The sequence below is a fragment of the Crassostrea angulata genome, chromosome 6 (assembly GCF_025612915.1).
Source record: "Crassostrea angulata isolate pt1a10 chromosome 6, ASM2561291v2, whole genome shotgun sequence".
Lineage (NCBI taxonomy): Eukaryota > Metazoa > Mollusca > Bivalvia > Ostreida > Ostreidae > Magallana > Magallana angulata.
Window position 1 is genome coordinate 1396090 of NC_069116.1, and position 17831 is coordinate 1413920.

The following is a 17831-nucleotide window of genomic DNA, read 5'->3' on the forward strand; positions in this document are numbered from 1 at the left end:
GGAGCTGAAAAATGCTAGAGTTGTCATGATCGTGAAACTACTTTTCATTGTCATTGGTTTGTCCGTCGTCCGTTAGCAATTTTTAACTTCTTGAAAATTACCACAGAGTCAACTGCTACCATATTTGATTTGAAACATTTCTTAAGATGAGTCTAAATTGTGAAATTGGTGACTCGTGGTCAGGGCCAAGCATGCAAAAAGGCAAACATTTAAAAAATCTTCTTCTCTACTCACACACGTAGGAGAAAAAAATTAAACAAATGCATGATTATGATGTCAATGCAACCCTCTTCCCAATATGGTCACATTGTCAAATGTACTAAAGCTTACTAATATAAAAAATCTTTATTCCCTTATATATTTGAGAAAAAAATAAATGTTTGGTTTTAATGTCCATAAAGCTCTCTACCAAAATTGTAGAATTCCTGGCTCCCTGTGTTTGGAGTTCAGGCCCTAGGGTGGGGCCAATATTACCACATATGAAAAATGTGTAAAAGCTTAGAAAATCTTCTCTACTCCCATAAATATCAGAAAATATGAATGAATGCATGGTTTTGGAAATCTATAAAGCCCTGTACCAAAATTGTGAAATTCATTGCCTCTGGATCAGGGATTCGGACCTTTTGGTGGGGCCAATATGGTAATAATAGTAAAAATTTAAACTTTTTCTCAACATTCACGATAACAAGAACTTTAGTTTTAATATACTAACAGCTCAATATTTACAATGATCGTTTCTTTTAGAAATAGACGAGCTAGGTCATTTAATCAGCTGTTCCGTGTAACCCCAACGGTTACTCTTTTGAGTCGATGAGGCGGAGCCCCCGAAGTGTTAACTTGATTACTTTCAGAGAGCAATTATAAGTATTTTTATATCGTTAACATAAGATACACTGAAGATAAAAATACAAAGACGCCATTAAAGGAGGGATGAACCTTAATATTAGAATTATATAACACAATTCAGCATACATGTAGAGGATGCCAGCGAAATCCAACAATACGATTAAAAAATAATAGATCATTATATTCACAACAATCTAAAAAACAATAAGAGCAATACATGTGTAATGACAAAACTAAAACAACCCCGGTAACAAGCGCTTGTAATTTTTGGTTGGATGTAACAATCTAGTTCATTTATCAAAACAGGCTTTCAAATATATCTTTTTTTATTCTGGTCTGCTCTGTTGTGTGAAATTGATGCTGTTTCAAGATAAATTTACAGCCCTAGATGAAGTCAAACAAGTGTCGTAAATTGCATTTGATGTATTCATATCTATTATAGCCAATGATTGAAAGTTACTTCTAGTAACCATGAATAGACACCACCTTGTCAAATTGGAGTTTGACACACACATGCTCTGCCTAAAGTCCAAGCACTTGTTAAATCGGCAAAATAGGCAATTGTTGTGACCGTACAACTGAAGAATTAAGAAAAACTATATTCTACCGTAATGGCTCCTTGTGGATCTTCAATAAAACGGTGTAACAAATTGACGCAGAAAGTTTATTTTACTATTTGAAAGAAGAAATCAAAGAAGGCAGATCCAGGATAACAATAGATGAAATAATAACCACCAAAACCCCAACCCCCATCACTACACCTACTCCTTGGGCAGATGGTCGCGGGTCGGAGGCACATACTTTTCGTCGTCTGGCTTTAGCAGTCATGTTTTTCTGTACGGTCAACAAAGATCGTAGCTCTCTGATTCGTTGTTCAAGTTTCTTTGTTTCGTTTGACTTGATTGGTATTGATCCTATGGCCGAACAAGGGCACTTGCATTCTAAAAATCAACGAATAGGAGGTGATACCTTATGCTCGTAAAATTTCAACCAATTGCATGATACTAAGTACCATCATGTAAAAATGATTGAGTTAAATGCATTAAATTACCTTTACAAACAGGTGGTGTACCTGTCCACGTTCCATTCCTATTGCACGTGCGTTCTAAATCCCCACTGATGTGTCTGTGACGGCCCATGCAGGTGAGGCTCACTACGTACCCATGGGGCGAATTATCCATGGTGATTAGATTGGTGTTATTCACCTCTGGATTTGGACACTCAACTGATGGTCACAAAAAAAACCAAATTAATGTAAAAAAAGAACATCCATATTTGCGATTACGTTACCAGTAGTTAATCTGCTTAAAGAGTTAAAAAAAAATATCAAAATTATTCGAAAAAAAAATCCCAACCACTACTTGACGCGCTGATTAATGCAGTTACTTGTGATGAAATATGAAATGTACCATGTCTAGCGTTCAAGTACATACCATGACACTCTATGGGATCATGGCTCCAACTACCATTGTTTTCATCCTTGCATACCATGGTAAAATTTGGATGCACTGCTTTGTAACCATAGTTACAGTGCATGGTGATTTCATCACCAACGGCAAACTTTAAAACTGAATCATTTATTTTGTCGTATCTGAATGAAGCAACTAAGCTTGTTGTTGTAGTATTCACTTCTAGCAAACAGACAGGCACTAACGAGAGAAAAAAATCGACATGCAGTCTGTAATAAAATCGATAGAAGGCAATTCCGTCATACATGTATCACAATTGTATATTGCTCAATATATCATATACAAAATCAAAAAAACAAAACAAATAATTTATTGTTTTGTGCTCTGAGATAATTTGCGATTTATAATGTATAAAATTATGATTCACTTTGTATTTACTCAATATATCCATAACATTGAAGATTATTTCCACGTTGTTTGTCTTCTCTTCATTGAAGCCTGACCCCCAAATTCTTCCCAACATAAAAACAGCCGCATTTCCGCTGTTTCGTTTTAAAGAGGTGGGTACCCAGATAGCAACCACAGAGTCGTTGTAACCGTACACGAGTCCCCCGTATGGTTCAGCTTCATTCATCACAGACCCGACCCCATCAAACCGGAAACCTCTGCTTGTGCCATTTTGCACGTGAATCTTGTTTTCAACGAAGAAAAACAATGGTTAGTAAATAACATTTCAATTTTACATATTTTGCCTGTTTAAAGACATGTTAATTAAACATAACATTACTTCGAACACTAGTCTAACATGACATTTAGTCAGAGAATAGTTTAACATTTTGAATTAATGTGTGTTACTTAAACGAATTTCAAAATTGGCTCACTTGCAGAGGCGAAAAAATATTCGTGAACTGTTGCCAAAATAATCGCATTCGAAATAGTATTCGTACGAAACCCACGCGATTCAGCGACCGTTGTGCGATGTAAATGCATTAAATCTGGCGATATATTTTGCGTCTATATGCGACTGTTGTAAAATGAAATATGATGCGATAAAATAAAACCAGATGATCGGACGATTAAATGTGCGCAAATGCGGGATAGGACGAGCGGCGCTCGTCCGGTCATGCGTTTCATCTTACGAATGCTCATATGAGTCGGAAGGGATATATATATACCGCCCGTATCCGACACTCTTCAGTAGAAACAATTGAATGCAAGACAACATACCGCTCAAGAAGATGACAAGAGCAACAGTTAAAATCAAGATTGATTGTGGCCTGAAGCAGATATGCTTTATGATACAGTGTACACTGTATAAGGGAACTATTCGCCTTCGTTTAATTTTCGCTGTTTTCGTTCTTTTTGTCAGTAAGCGAATTAAGACTTGTCAAATTCCAACGTCTTAAACTTTCTCTCTTTTACCGCAACATTGTTGGAGCGAATTCAAAACGAGACAAAACCGAAGCGAAAATATCACGGGGCGAAAATAATTCTGTTTAGAACTAGTGCATACTAACGGCAAAGCATGGACACTGAAACCGATATATCTTTCAATGATAGTAAACCGTTGTAAGATTACATACATGTAAGACACGTTGAGCAACAGTCTCATGGTCGCACATCACACGCATAAACAGCTGAGATTTATTTTACGTTCTTTAAAAATCGTGCATCGCTCTTCCGAGTACACAAAACGGTGTAAAACGCTCGTACTTATGCTCGTGAGCCAATTGTGAAAGGGCCTTCCATGTAAATGCCAAAAGTACTATAACGAATGTCGCTATGTAAATAGATAACCCGCGAATGGATATGATATAATTATTTTCGCAACGACTGCTATCTTTTTATTCCGTTCATATACCTCACATTGGATTTCTTTTAAAAAATTGTTATTCTCAATTTCCATCATAGATACTAGGCAGTGTTTCTGAATGCGGCGAGTGACGCTGCTGATAATTCAGGCACGTAGCATCGTTTTTGAAAGTGGGGGGGGGGGGGGGGGCAGACTCATCCAACTGGCCCCCCCCCCCCCCCCCTGATGCTACGTGCCTGTAATTAAAATATTACATATGCGTTTAAAGTCAATTTTTAAAAAGTCTTGGTAATAGTGACCTGGTAAACCATATAAAGTACACTTTAAGAGATTAAGAAAGGGCGGAAGGATCAAAGTGACTTCACGCTTTTGATTTGTCAGGATTTGCTTAATTTTGATCTTACAATAATAACATAACACACTGTTCCATTGGCTGATCCAAGCTTCTGTTAAATTTTTTTATTTTTTTTTTTAAATTTTGTTTCTGTTCATCACAGCAGCACCTCTTCACGAATTAATATCCTTTTTGTTTTGAACGAGATTCCCTTTTGAGGATAATTAATTTCCTTAAAAGCCATACCTGAACGTTAACAAAAGTGTATGCTGTTAAGTTATCAGCAACAAGAACCAAGTGGTCCTCTGCGTCAATGTCTGCCAGAGTCTTCCTTAGGCCAGACCCATTTCTATAAAAGGTCCATGCAGTGACCGTAACTTGCCCGTGGCGAGTGCGAAGAGATAACTGTCGGTCCCCCCATCCATCATCAATACATAACAAACCGTAATCTTAAAAGAATAAAAATAAACATGCATGTCAGTTCTTACAAGAAATTTGTATGGTTGTAATCATAAAGTAACAGCTTTTTAATGCTCTCAACGCACACTTAAAATCAAAGAAGTATAACTTTAAGCATCGTTTATGATATAAAGTGTCGTATCATAGACTATTCATCTGAACACTCTCTATAACGAACTAGCAAGTATGTTTAAACAAAAACAACCAGTACGTTTAACAACAGTACTGTTAACAAAACATGACACGTACCGAATGTTTACGTAAATGTGAATTTCAAAGTTATGTCAGAATTGCGAGTTATGTGTCCTGCTAATAATACGACAACGTTTCATTACAATAAAAAATGCCTGTACGTTTAAGCAGTATAGATAATACTCAATAGTTCTATCAAACTAATGTTTTTGTTTGTTTTGTGGAAATCGTGCAGTATTTTGCATACATTTCCAGTTTGAGATTCCAGTGATAAGATTGTAGCAATTATGCTCCAAAAATCTAATAAATAAATAATGAAATAATACGGAAAAAGGTGTTTGCACAAGCAATTTGAAGCAAAATCACTACTTATAAAGCATGGAACTATCATAATGGCACTCGTATGGTAAAGATGTACAGAAACATATGTTCAAACTGGGTTTAAAACCAACAATGAATATTTCTTAAACCCTTTAATCTTGTGATTTTTTTTTATTCTCATACCGAAGTGAAAAGATATTTATTACTAAGACAACAAAGTAAAGGATAATCTTAGGTACGTTGCAACATTCCATTGACGTTACAAGCCGACCACAGCTGTACATGGGACTCATTTGTTCCATAGAGTAATCCACCAAAGTGAAGATATCTCCTTGTCGAAAAGACTAGGGATGATAAACCTGTATTTATATAAAACAAAAAAAGACGTTATCAATACCCTTTTGTACTTTAAGTAAAAAAAAAATAATAAAAATCAGAGGAAGTAAAATTAGAGTAATATGATTTTGGTTTAGTTTTCTTTGTGCTTTCGGTACTCAACATTGATAAATGATCACGACAGTATTCCATTACATACTTCATAATTCTTAACGGTAATTCATAAATTATGCTAGAATTCATTTGCATTTTATTGTTGACATCGCAATATAGTACAATGAAAGTACAAATATATTATTAATATATTTTTTCTGCTTGTATCAGCACCCTATAGTTAAAAAATACATTCTGAGAAAATATGATGACAGTTTTAGAGAAACCAGCCCCCCCCCCCCCCCAACCCGATAATGCTCAGTATGTATGTTAAATGTTAAGATTCAAGTCAATTAGATTCGTTTATCTGGTCAAAGAAGATAATACAGTTACATTTCTTTAATCACATTTTTCCTAATGGCCATACAAATAAAAAATACCAAATGAATACATGGTGACCTTTTTCTAGTGCAAACGCAGACCTTTAATATTAACATAGATCCGACTTTATTTCAGATTTCTATTATACAAATCATGTCAAAGAACATTGAAAATATACATTTTGATTTCTTTATTTTCCCTACCTTTCAAATGTATTAATTTTGTTTATGGTAAAAAGGATTGAATACATGCACATATACATACATATATTAATAACTGAAGTCTAACCTTGTCCCTGGAATATCCCCTCTCTGGTTCGTACTTGTACCACAATAAAGTCAGGATATCTATTTAACGAATGTTTCAGTGATTCATTTAAACATCCATCTGCAAGAAAACCAGCCAAAGCGTAAAATAATCCTTATGAAAAAGGCAATAAATAATTTCCAATTTGTTCTACCTATGTTATACTCGTATAACATAACTATGGACAGTTTACGTTTTTTATAAACCGTTTCTCAGCTATTATCATGTCTGTTGCGTGTCATGCAGGACAAAACATAAGAATGTAAAGTAACCGCCTGTATCTATATCAAGGTAAACTGCAGTTTTCTTATGAGGAGACAGGACACCGAGTCACTTATCAAGTGACTATTGCAGTTTTTATAGAATATATAACAATACGAAATAAACACTGCTGAAGTAAAGTTGTTGGAAACGTATATCATGGATTTATGTTTATTATTTAAGGCATCTCTCTGTTGATTTGCACCCCCCCCCCCCCCTTTATTGTATGCTTACCAATTATTTTCCGTAAGCTGTCATATTCTTATCAATTGTTTAAAATAAAATTTTCTGATATAAAGTACATAAGATTCGGAATTTTTAACATTTTTAATTTAGGTAATGTTGATGAACAATATCATAACCGAATAAAAAATAATGAAACTATATTCCAATATTATATACTTTTGTGAAATCCGGTAATCTGATTGGTCAATACGAAGTCATTATTTTTTTTATAATGACCGCTGAAAGCGAATATTGACTCTCACGAGCTGTCTCGTTTTCACTTTCGCTTCAGTCAAATATGGCGTCGAATACGAAAGTTCGCAGGTTTGCGAGTTGTAGTGAGGAAAATTTGAAAGAAATATTAAACAACTCTGAGGCCGAGAATACCAAAAAATTAATTAACAAGGATTTTTCGGGAATATTTACTTTCTAAGCAAACCAGTGCAGAATTCGAAGGCCTACTTGTTTCAATATTTGATTATGAGATATATTTAGAGGATTTAAAAATGTATTCATTTTTTTAACAACAAATATAGGGATGACAATGGAGTTGAAGAGGCAGGGGCAGGCTAACAGTGACCATCCCCCTTAAATATCTGATGCTGACTTGATAAAAATGTATGACTACCTTTCAAGCTCTGACTCGGCCCAGGTGTTGCAACACAAGGTAAGTTTTAAAACTGATAACAGCAAATGGTCATATTATAGATCACTAGCATTTATATTATAGATACTTTTTTATGATAGGCCTAGGTCTTTGAGGACATCATGATGCACTTTGGCAAAAGGGGCCGTGAAAACAATTATCCCTTTCCACTCAGAAAAATTCACAGGAACGAAAACAGATTCCTTACGGAGATTTATAATGGGGAATGTTAACATCTTTTCTCCATTCGGAATACACATCGCGCAATTTTTTTAACGTTATCATCCAGGCTTATTAATGGCTGTTGCAATGCAAAATCTCCGTAGACTTTCAATATCGGGATGTGTATTATAACCTGAAGCGGTAGAGGGGGCGTTTTAAAACAGATAATCTGGACATTTTTTATATTAGTGGATGAACGTAGTTTGAGCACAAAGGATTTTATTATTATTGAAATATCAAGCAAAAAGTGGTGGAAGCAAAAACTCGGGACAGAGTATGGTACTGACGGAGAGGGATGTATGTATGTGGAGAAAATTCGAGATGAACAAACAAAGAATCATCAAGATGACAGCTGCAAAGCAGAGGGCAGAATGTATGAAATAAGAGGTATGTTCTAATACTATATATAGGTTAACAAAAGTTATATTAAAATTGTAAAAAAAAAATTGAAAAAAAAACTGGTAATTATTATTTTTTTTTTTAAGATAGTGACTGCTGTCCCTTGAGGAGCTTTGTGAAACTAATCCGAAGGTTGAACCCACAGTGCCCTTTTTTATTTCAGCAGCCGCGTGCAGTACCAAAGGATAACATACACTTCAATAATGTAGTGCCCTCGGTCGATATCCTCCATGTATCTTCGGTCAATATCGTCATCCTGGGTCATTATAAATGCATATTGACCTACATTGAGTCCATATTTGTATAATAGTTATTTTCTGAACGGTATCAAACAACTCAAAAGAGTTTATTCCTTTTTGTGTTTGGAAACAGAAATTGTCACAAAAAATTGAAATTCCATAAATAATATTTAAAAAAAAAATAACATGTTGCTTGTATAAACCTTTCAAATCGCTCTTTTTTTTTTTTATCTCCAAATACACAGAGCAAGGTGGAAGGTTCAATGTTGATTATACTGAGATCAGCACTTTACGTATTAGATTTATTTATAAAACATGAAATTGCAGAAAGTGATATCAAATTCCATGGAAGTTGATTAAACTTTAAATAACAAACAAACTCAGACAAATTTGTGTAGGTTCAACATAATGTAAGTTAGATATAGCAAATATTCTCTAAATGAACAGTGAAAATGATTTTTCAAGAATCAAACATACAAGAGATCAAACATGGCTATTAACTGTTTTTGGCATTTCTTTATGCTTCCACAATTATAATTCCATCTGTGTACATAATTATTTCACAATGAAAACTCTTATACTGTATGTTCTATACTATTTACCAGATACCGCCCACTAAAGCAAAGGTCCTCTAACAGTTTTTCTTTAACAGAAAGGACATGCAATTTACGGTCTATAAATAAACTTACTTGTAGAAACATTAATTGCTTGACTCTTCCAGGTGATCGGGGGAAGGTCACGTGATCTCCAAGCCTTTGCCTGTATTGTGATTGTCTCAAACAACCGGGAAATGTTTCGGGGACCAATCCATTTATGGTCGTTTCCTTTACATGCAAATATAAAACTTCTTACGTGAATTAATATATTTTCACATATCAATATTTTTGTGTCTTTAAAGAGAAACATAGTACTGTACATGTGTATTTGTTGTTCACGTGAAAGGAATTAAAAAGCATAATGCACGTAGAAAAGATCATAAAGATAAATCACACAGATGAAAAACTTGAAAAAAAATGTCAACTACAAAAAAGTCATCTAATAAACTACCCAAATTTACCGAAATTCTGAAGTTTGTTTTCACTTTTTATAACAAATCTCTGTCTGAATGCTTATTATTGGATATCGTCTGTCCTATAATACAACTTGGAGTGCAAACAAATTGAATACCTCAAGTTAGTCTATTAGCCAGACTTATTGCGTTATCATATACGATGCACCGTTTACTGGAAATTAACTAAACAACTATTGAAACCGTTCTTCACACAACAATGTAGTTTCAACTAAAAAGAGAATGAAACTTCCTTTCAAATGTCACGACTGTGGCAGAAAAGACCATACGATGGAGGGCTGATTCGTGAAAACAAACAGGCTGAAATTAAGCAAAAGATCAGACAAAGCATTCAAACCATCTGTACGGTAATAAGGAATTGCAACAGCAAAATGATTTTATTGTCTCTTGTACAATTTCATGAAGAGTGCCCAAGAAATCAAGGAATCTGGGTTGTTTATAAATGCAATGGTAAATGCAACTTATTGTTAGACACTTGTGCTACAATTACTATTCCATCAGATAGATTGCATGCTGAAATAATTAAACCTGTTAAGATGAACTTTACACAGAGAATCGTGAAAGCTGAACTTGAACTTGTTGATACTCAGAAATTATGCTGTAAGGCTGTGGTAGCAATTGCGATAGTTGATAGGAGCCTTGGTTTGGATTTCTTAGAGAGCTATAAATACCTCATAGATGGTTTTTGAAAAAGAATGTATGTTCAAGGATTAGAGCACAATCTAGAACTATATAAAAGTTCAAATTGTTATCTCATTGACCTCTGTAAAACCATACAAGTTGAAGTTCATATGTTATATCTGTGATCAAGATTTCAACAAGGAGACTGACTTAGTGCGGCATATGAATAGTCGAAAAATAAAAGGTTCAGATGAGGTACCACAGAGTGGAACTTTTCATTTGGAAAGTCTTCATCAGGAAAAGTTAATGTTTAAGAGAATTGGCAGGAAGATCCATCCTGGCGATTTTTCATTTGAGGAAGTGGATCAAGAAGCTGAAAGATCTCACCGGGAGAAAAACCCACTAGTTTTACCAGAGATTTGCAAACCTCAGACAAAGTAGCGGGGCCAAGTGACAGTTTTTCTATGGTCAAAGAAGCGCCCTTGAGAAGAATTTACAGAAAATTGATGAAAAACACAAACTGACGAAGTCCTGGCCAGGGAGATCCATGTAAAGATTATCCGGGGCATTATAAAATTTCAGAAGGATTACAAGATGATGGAAAAATTTCAAGGAAGACAAAGCATGATCGATTCTTTGTTTACTTCGGAAATTTCCAAAACACTTGGGTATACATTGTCGGTGTATATTAGTAACAGCTAGTCACTCACACTTGTGATGTAATAGGTATGGAAAGTAAATCAATTAAAAAGATAAAAGTTAGGACATTAGTAAGAAAAGGGCAATTTGTTATTGTAAAATTGTAAAATCTGAGGCGTTGTGAAACAAATTGAACTCACCCATAAAAATGAATTAACCTGACAAATGAACTGCCCCAAGGGTAAATAATTTAGTGCAGCCAGCTGCTGAGGCAGACTGGCTGAGAAGTTCAAAGGCGACACGTCGTAAAAGCCGAGTAAATGAGAATACGTGAAAAATAAAAGTATTAGAAAGGTAAAAGCCAGGAGAGTTAAGTCTAAGGTAGAAATTAGAAATAGTGTCGACAGCAGCATTGGGATTTGGGGAATTCAATTGGAAACCAGTACATGTTTATCGGAAATTTCGTAGTAAATTAAAACAAGTCTGAGACATCTGGTTCCCAGTATTAATAAGAATCCAGTATCAGGACGTTTGCGGTGGCAGTTTACCCATTCATCAGAATACCCGCGGTAAAGCCTCTTGTATAATCGTTATAATATTAGGAAATTATTAAAGATCAATAAAAGTGGAGCTTAATCTTATAAAATAAATTAATCCAGACACTTAGACGGTGTATAAGTGCATGGAAAATTATCAATCTCTTATAATTAAAAACAACCTGTGTTATCATAATTATTGTGAGAGAAACACAGCACACTCGGATAAATCTAATCATCACAATGTTATCTTGTTCTTTGTAACATTCTTAATACTTTGAGTTTTCAATGGGAGTTGCTGAGCGGCTAAATAAAGCCTAGTTCATTCTAAAATTGGAATTCCAAATTGTTGCGGACCTTGTTTTAAGAGCGTGTGTACAACAGTTAATCTTAGTTGGGATGTTAAATATCTGACCCTCCCACGATTTATTATATTTACGATATCAGTATAAAAATGACTCAATAAGCCTAAAGTTTTAGTTAATTCAATAATATTAAATTAGTTTGTCTATTTAGTATCTAATAATGCCGTTCTATTAAAACATTATCTTGCATGTTTGATTTTGTTTTGGCAGTTAAGGGTAGTTCAACACTTTAAAGTCGTGTGCATAACTTGACAGATTTTTTGTTCCATTAAAGCTATACACGCTATAATTTGCGTCAATTTTGAATAAAGGGGAAAATGTATGTGTTTGATTACTAATAAAAGTTACCTTTATTCTGTTAATTATAATGCTCAATTCGATCACATAACAAATATATCAAATATTAAACAATAAAAAATATTTATTTTCCTGCCAGGAAAGTAATGCCTCCTCGTGAATATCAATCTATCACGTGATATCGACAGCTAAATTTAGCCTATCATACCAAAACTGGTGAAGGGTCAACATCTTCATAATTGTGATAGTTTCACAAAGGAAAGGATATTTTCAGTAAAGCATAAATTTGTCCGATATACGAGTACAAACAAAAGAAAAAAAATACAAGCATGTGAGTAGATATGAATACTTCCTTTAAAAAAATGACGTAGACCTGTGTTTTTCCCCAATGTGCTATTTATAGATCCTATAAGTGTTCATGCAGAAGTAAGGGTATCGTGAATGGCAAGCGTATTTTACTCATTATACATGTATGTATTTCAAATTAACAACTGTTAAGCATATTAAAAATCAAGTTGGATATTTAATTAGGCAAACAATAACGACCACCTAGTTCTCCGCGGACATGCGCAATGAGGTCGGTTTGCTCTTCCTTCATCAATATTCATGAAAAGGTATATTTTCCTGGCAGGAAAATAAACAATTAAAAATCTATATCTTTGTAACGAGATGGAATTCACCCTTGTAATTTACAGATTAAGGATAACTTTTATAAGTAGACAAACACATGCGTTTTCACTGTCGTTCAAAATTGACGCAAATTATAAACACTGTGCCGGATAATTATGCCAGTGCCAAGGTGGCATTTTTGCACCCGCTTAAGATGCAGTTTAGGAAAAATCCATGTATACCAAATGATAGACCATTGTCTAAACAGTATATAACCACTTTTGTTTCAAGTGTATTTCACCTGACAGGTGAGATATTTACCTTTTAAAAATTAATGTCCCATCGGAAAATGATAACTCCCATAGGAGAATTGACTCTCCTACAGGAAATATTGACAATCCTATAGGATTTTATAAAAAGTCCTGTAGGAATTATATTTCCTATAGGAGAATGGTAATTCCTGTAGGAATTTGATTCAGACATGTAGTTTTCCTATAGGATATTAAGTTTTCCTATCGGATTTTATCAAATCCTATCGCAATTGAAATTCCTATAGAAAATTCTTATATTCCGATAGGAAATTTTAAATTTCCTATAGGAATATTGATTTTCCTATGGGAAAAATTATTTTCCTATAGGAATTTCTTTTTGAAAGGTAAATATCTTACCTGACAGGTGAGATACACTGATAACAAAGGTGGTTGTTAACTCTTTAAGCAACGGTCTATCATATGGCATATTTGAATTTTTCGATATATGCAGCTTAAGCGGGTGCAAAAATGCCACCTTGGCACTGGCATAATTATCCGGCACAGTGTTAATAGCGTGTATAGCTTTAACGTTCATTGCTTACATGAAATAACCACATCACCCACGTAAAACATTAGGTATGCGCAGATAAATTTCACTTTTTGATATAACCTGATCATATATTTTAACAGTCCTTTGTGGCAAAGCGCTTTTAATAAAATATGCTCTTTGAGAGGGGCTTTAAGTTTGGGATTTAGGCAAACATAGATTTATTTTTGATCAAAGTGATTTGTAATTGAACATATACATAATGGAAGTACCTTTAAGAAAAGTGTTACTACTGACCAAACATGTTTCTCTTTTGATTTGATGCAAATAATATGGGGTCTAAACCTAAACCTATAAATCAATATGTTATATAACGGCATTGAAGTCTCTGTACAACTGACGCAAAAACCCCAATGATTTAGGTCAAATACATTTATATGAACCTTGAAAGGATGGAAAATCAAAACGAATTAATGCGTAAAATACGGTGTGGCTTTAGGAAAGTCTGTACTTGAAAGAGGTGTCCATGAGCAATGAACAACATTATACCTTATATGATGATATTCCTAAGGATCTCATTGAAAAGCCCATTTCCAGAGGAGAGGTGGCTAAACTCTTACCCTGGATTCAATGACTCTCATCCGCTTAGCACTAAGAAAACCGATGGTAGGCATCGGCCTAATGCGGGTTCATGGCTTGGAGAAGGATTTAAATGAACATTTAACTTGAAATATTTAGATAATACCCAGTTTATATAAAACTCACTGAATCAGTTGATTGTTGTGGCTATGCTAGATTATCGTTTAAAAGTAAATTGGCTAAGTACAGATTTGTATCTAAGCACTTGTAAATACGCTGATTTTCGTTTTTGTTTAAAAAATAAATGTAAACTTTTCGCTAGACAGTACACATTTCATTTAACTTCATTATAGTTTGATTATTATATATTATCATTATAGTATGTGTTCACCAAAGAAACAGTCAGCAAAAAGAAAAAGTCAAACATATTGCCATTTGACCCCCATTTTTGTCATTTTCTAAATGATAGACGAAGAAAAGCAATTGATATCTATTGCTTAATTTTGTATAAATAGATTCAAAGTCAAACTTTTATTGCAAATCTTTCACCTGTATATACCGCTGCCCATTTACTTCTTGGCACATCGCCGTTATGATAATGTGGAACAAATATATCGATGTGAGTACTGTCGTAGACAAACACCACGCCCCCATACATTTCACCAGTGTCGTCGTCCTGCTGGGCGGATCCAAACGCGGGAAATATAATCCCATTCTTCGTCTGTGCCTCGACCTTGACATAGGCAGGGGCCTCTCGAAGGCCATGTCTGAGAGTCACTCGGGAGGTGTTCGAGTTGGCGGTCATCGATTTCCACTCACTCACATAGCTTGGTGTGGATTTAATTAATAGTGCATCTAAAATAAGATCAAAGTACTGAAGCACTGACGGGAGTTGATTTTATCGATTGTTATTTATTTTAAAATCAACGATATGTTATTTTGCATGGCAAGTAAATTCCAATAAGTATTTGAATTACATATTATAATATGAATCCTCCAGGAATTTCGTGAAAACCCATTATCAATTATGTTAGGTAATATTCAAAGAATTATTCATCAAACTACGTAGTAGTAATCGAAATAGTGACGAGAAATTGTATGGATCCAAGCAAAATTGAACTTTACTCTCGTTCAACCAGACTCTCAGCTGTATCCGTTAATCTCCGACAAGCAAGAGATACTCTATGTTTGTCGAATATTTACAGAGGCAGCCGAGCGTTTGGTTGAAGGAGACTATATTGAACTTCGGAAAATTTACGACTTCAAAAAATAACTAAATTGTTCGTACCATTTAAAATCTGACTATTTACAATGTATCTATAAATGAATTTCCTTGAAGAACAATGCTTAAGAACTCATTCCATCGAATTTGTTGATTAGAACTAAATGTTGACAGCGGTGTTGATTTGTGCTCAGGTCCAAACACTGTTTCACTTTCGGTTTGCCTGAGTAACTGCATAAGAGAGTTGATTAAAATCAACTCCCAAAATCCAATTCTATTTAACTCCAATGTTTCATTTAATAACCTTAATATTTCATGCATTCGCATTACACATCGGTTACAAAATTACATACGAATAATTGTTGAAAATGCGATAGTTACTAGTATCTTTTATAGAGATATCTCATAGAAAAAATATAATTTTTCAGATTTTCTGCAAAAAAAATTTTCTTATCTTAGAAGTGATCATTTGTCTTTACCACACTTTTCTCTAATATTTTGTCATTAGCAGTTTTCTTTAAAAAAAAAAAAAACCAGGAAATTGATAATTGTCCAAAATGAGAAATGAAAGGCACACTGTACGGATCAAACCTTAAATATAATTAACATATAAATTCTTCAATTTCATTTCACATCAAAAAGACAATTCTTACTTAAAGGTTAAGTAAAAGGAGTTTTGTACGAATTTTCAGAATAATTTTATAAAGAGTTAATAATTAAATATTGGGTTAAAAACTATTTCAATATATAAAACGACTCTCTTTTTAATATTATGAGATGGATTAAAAACTAATATTTTCATGCAATATTCTAAAAATGCTTGATTTTTATTTTCAATTTTCGAACATCAAGATTCTATTGAAATCACACCAAAACAATAAAATATACGCTAGGTTTAGTTTTCAGCCAAGCTAATATTCATTATAAATTTTTAATATTGAAAAGAACATTTTAAAATACACAAAAGTATTCATGATAAATAATTCTGAAAATGAAATTCTTAGTTAAAGTTTTGCAACGTACCAATATTTTGAATAATCCATAGAACTGGAAATATTAAGAATGTCCGCATAGTTTACAGTATATTCAGTAAACGGAAGTGATTGCAAGGATTCATTTTCTCTGTTTTAAAACAGATGAAATTATAAAAAAAAGAAGAAGACATTTGAAGCTTTGATAGAGAAAGATCAATAAGTTATTCAAGTATAAAAAAAAATATTTATGAAGATAAAAGGTGATATTAGAACCATGAATTAAACTTTAAAGAGCTATAAAATGATTCTAAAGGAATTCAGAATCTGACGCTCAAAGTTGATTAGCTCTTCTGTCCTAGGAACTTACCAAGGCAACTGTAACGATAACAGATTTCTGATCAGTCAAAACTAACAACTGAATATTTTTTTTATACATGTATATACAATAAAACTATTTGCATGAATACAAAAAATATACATTGTCTCATTGCTCAAATACACAATGTACATAAATTTGACACCCAATTTTACCATATTTCCAGTGTGCCGCCTCGTTTCAACGTCATTGCGTCACCACGTCTCCGCGCATTCACGCCACTACATCACTGCATCACAGTACTTTGCTTCGTTACCATTTCTGGTAACGAGTCAGTGTCGAGCCCTCGTCCACTCCAAAGTCGTAGACAACCGGAACATCGTCCGTCCTCTTAAATAATGATATGAAAAATTACAAGGCATAATGCAAGTACATGGTTCAAATCTTGTCTCGCTGTCTCTAAAGTGGCAAAATTTCATGCTAAAAAGGTCCTATTAAAAAAAATAAAATAACCAATTTAGAAAGGAGAATCTAATATCCGATAAAATGAGGCTCCATATGGGTTAACTAGAAACCTACAACTAACACTGAATAACAATAAAGGATAAATCAACAAACTTAAAATCTATTTCGAAAGTAACAGTTTATTAGCTAAGTAAATGTTTATCGGTTATCTTTCTTTGTAAAAAATGGATCGAAAACTCCTTATGAACCATTTTGGCTCCTTGTTCAAGGTTTCATATCCACAAAAAGTAATACATGTATTAGATTATCTTATGAGTTCTTCACGTTCAAGTTTAAGGTAATAAATTGTTTTTCATTAAAAACGCACATCTGCATTAGATGATATTAATTTGTATTTCATTGCTTTCTCTATGGAATATCTACGCTTTGTCTTTTAGTTCAATAAGATGTTCAATCGATCTCTTTTGTCTGTCATCTATGACATGTTTGATATATGTAGATATTGGTGACAGAAAAGCTCTTAAAAATCTATTATTAATATTTTTTGTGCTTCATGGAATAAATAAAAAGTATGATAATTTTTGGTATGATTATATTGAATTCACTTATGATAAAACACGTGTTTCATTTCTAGGTGTAATATTTATAAATGACTCTAGATCTACTCATAATGAATAGCTATATAACTGTGATTGTTAAAATGTTAAAATTGAGTTGAGTTGTTGTTTGTTATTGAAAATAAGTGGTAAACACTTTATAAAATTTGATATCAAAAGAAAAGAGAGGAATTGCTATTGAATAAGTCGAAACCATCATCCTACGCATAAATTGAAAGTGAATTTGTGATTAAAAAACCCTA

General features: G+C 33.6%; 1 protein-coding gene and 1 pseudogene across 1 annotated transcript; one reads left to right on the forward strand and one right to left on the reverse strand.

Annotated features, from left to right (window-relative positions):
* Positions 1 to 1110: 1110 nt before the first annotated feature.
* On the reverse strand, positions 1111 to 16289 carry LOC128188332 (uncharacterized). The gene is made up of 10 exons (XM_052859314.1): positions 16241 to 16289; positions 14545 to 14850; positions 9172 to 9306; positions 6473 to 6571; positions 5614 to 5733; positions 4649 to 4851; positions 2694 to 2946; positions 2280 to 2495; positions 1898 to 2071; positions 1111 to 1787 (listed from the first exon to the last, which is right to left on the reverse strand). The coding sequence occupies exons 1-10, from the start codon at positions 16287 to 16289 to the stop codon at positions 1519 to 1521; spliced, it is 1824 nt and encodes a 607-aa protein (XP_052715274.1). The 3' UTR covers positions 1111 to 1518.
* On the forward strand, positions 7515 to 8432 carry LOC128188336 (uncharacterized; annotated as a pseudogene).
* Positions 16290 to 17831: the final 1542 nt, after the last annotated feature.

Bases quoted from the DNA above. Each gene is read 5' to 3' on its own strand.
- LOC128188332 (XM_052859314.1), bottom strand. From the start codon at position 16,289: ATGCGGACATTCTTAATATTTCCAGTTCTATGGATTATTCAAAATATT. The intron at 9,307-14,544 runs GTGAAAGATTTG...TTGCATGTAAAG, and splicing joins ATGGGCAGCGGTATATACAG to GAAACGACCATAAATGGATT. The intron at 2,496-2,693 runs GTAAATACAAAG...TTCTCTCGTTAG, and splicing joins CAATGTTATGGATATATTGA to TGCCTGTCTGTTTGCTAGAA.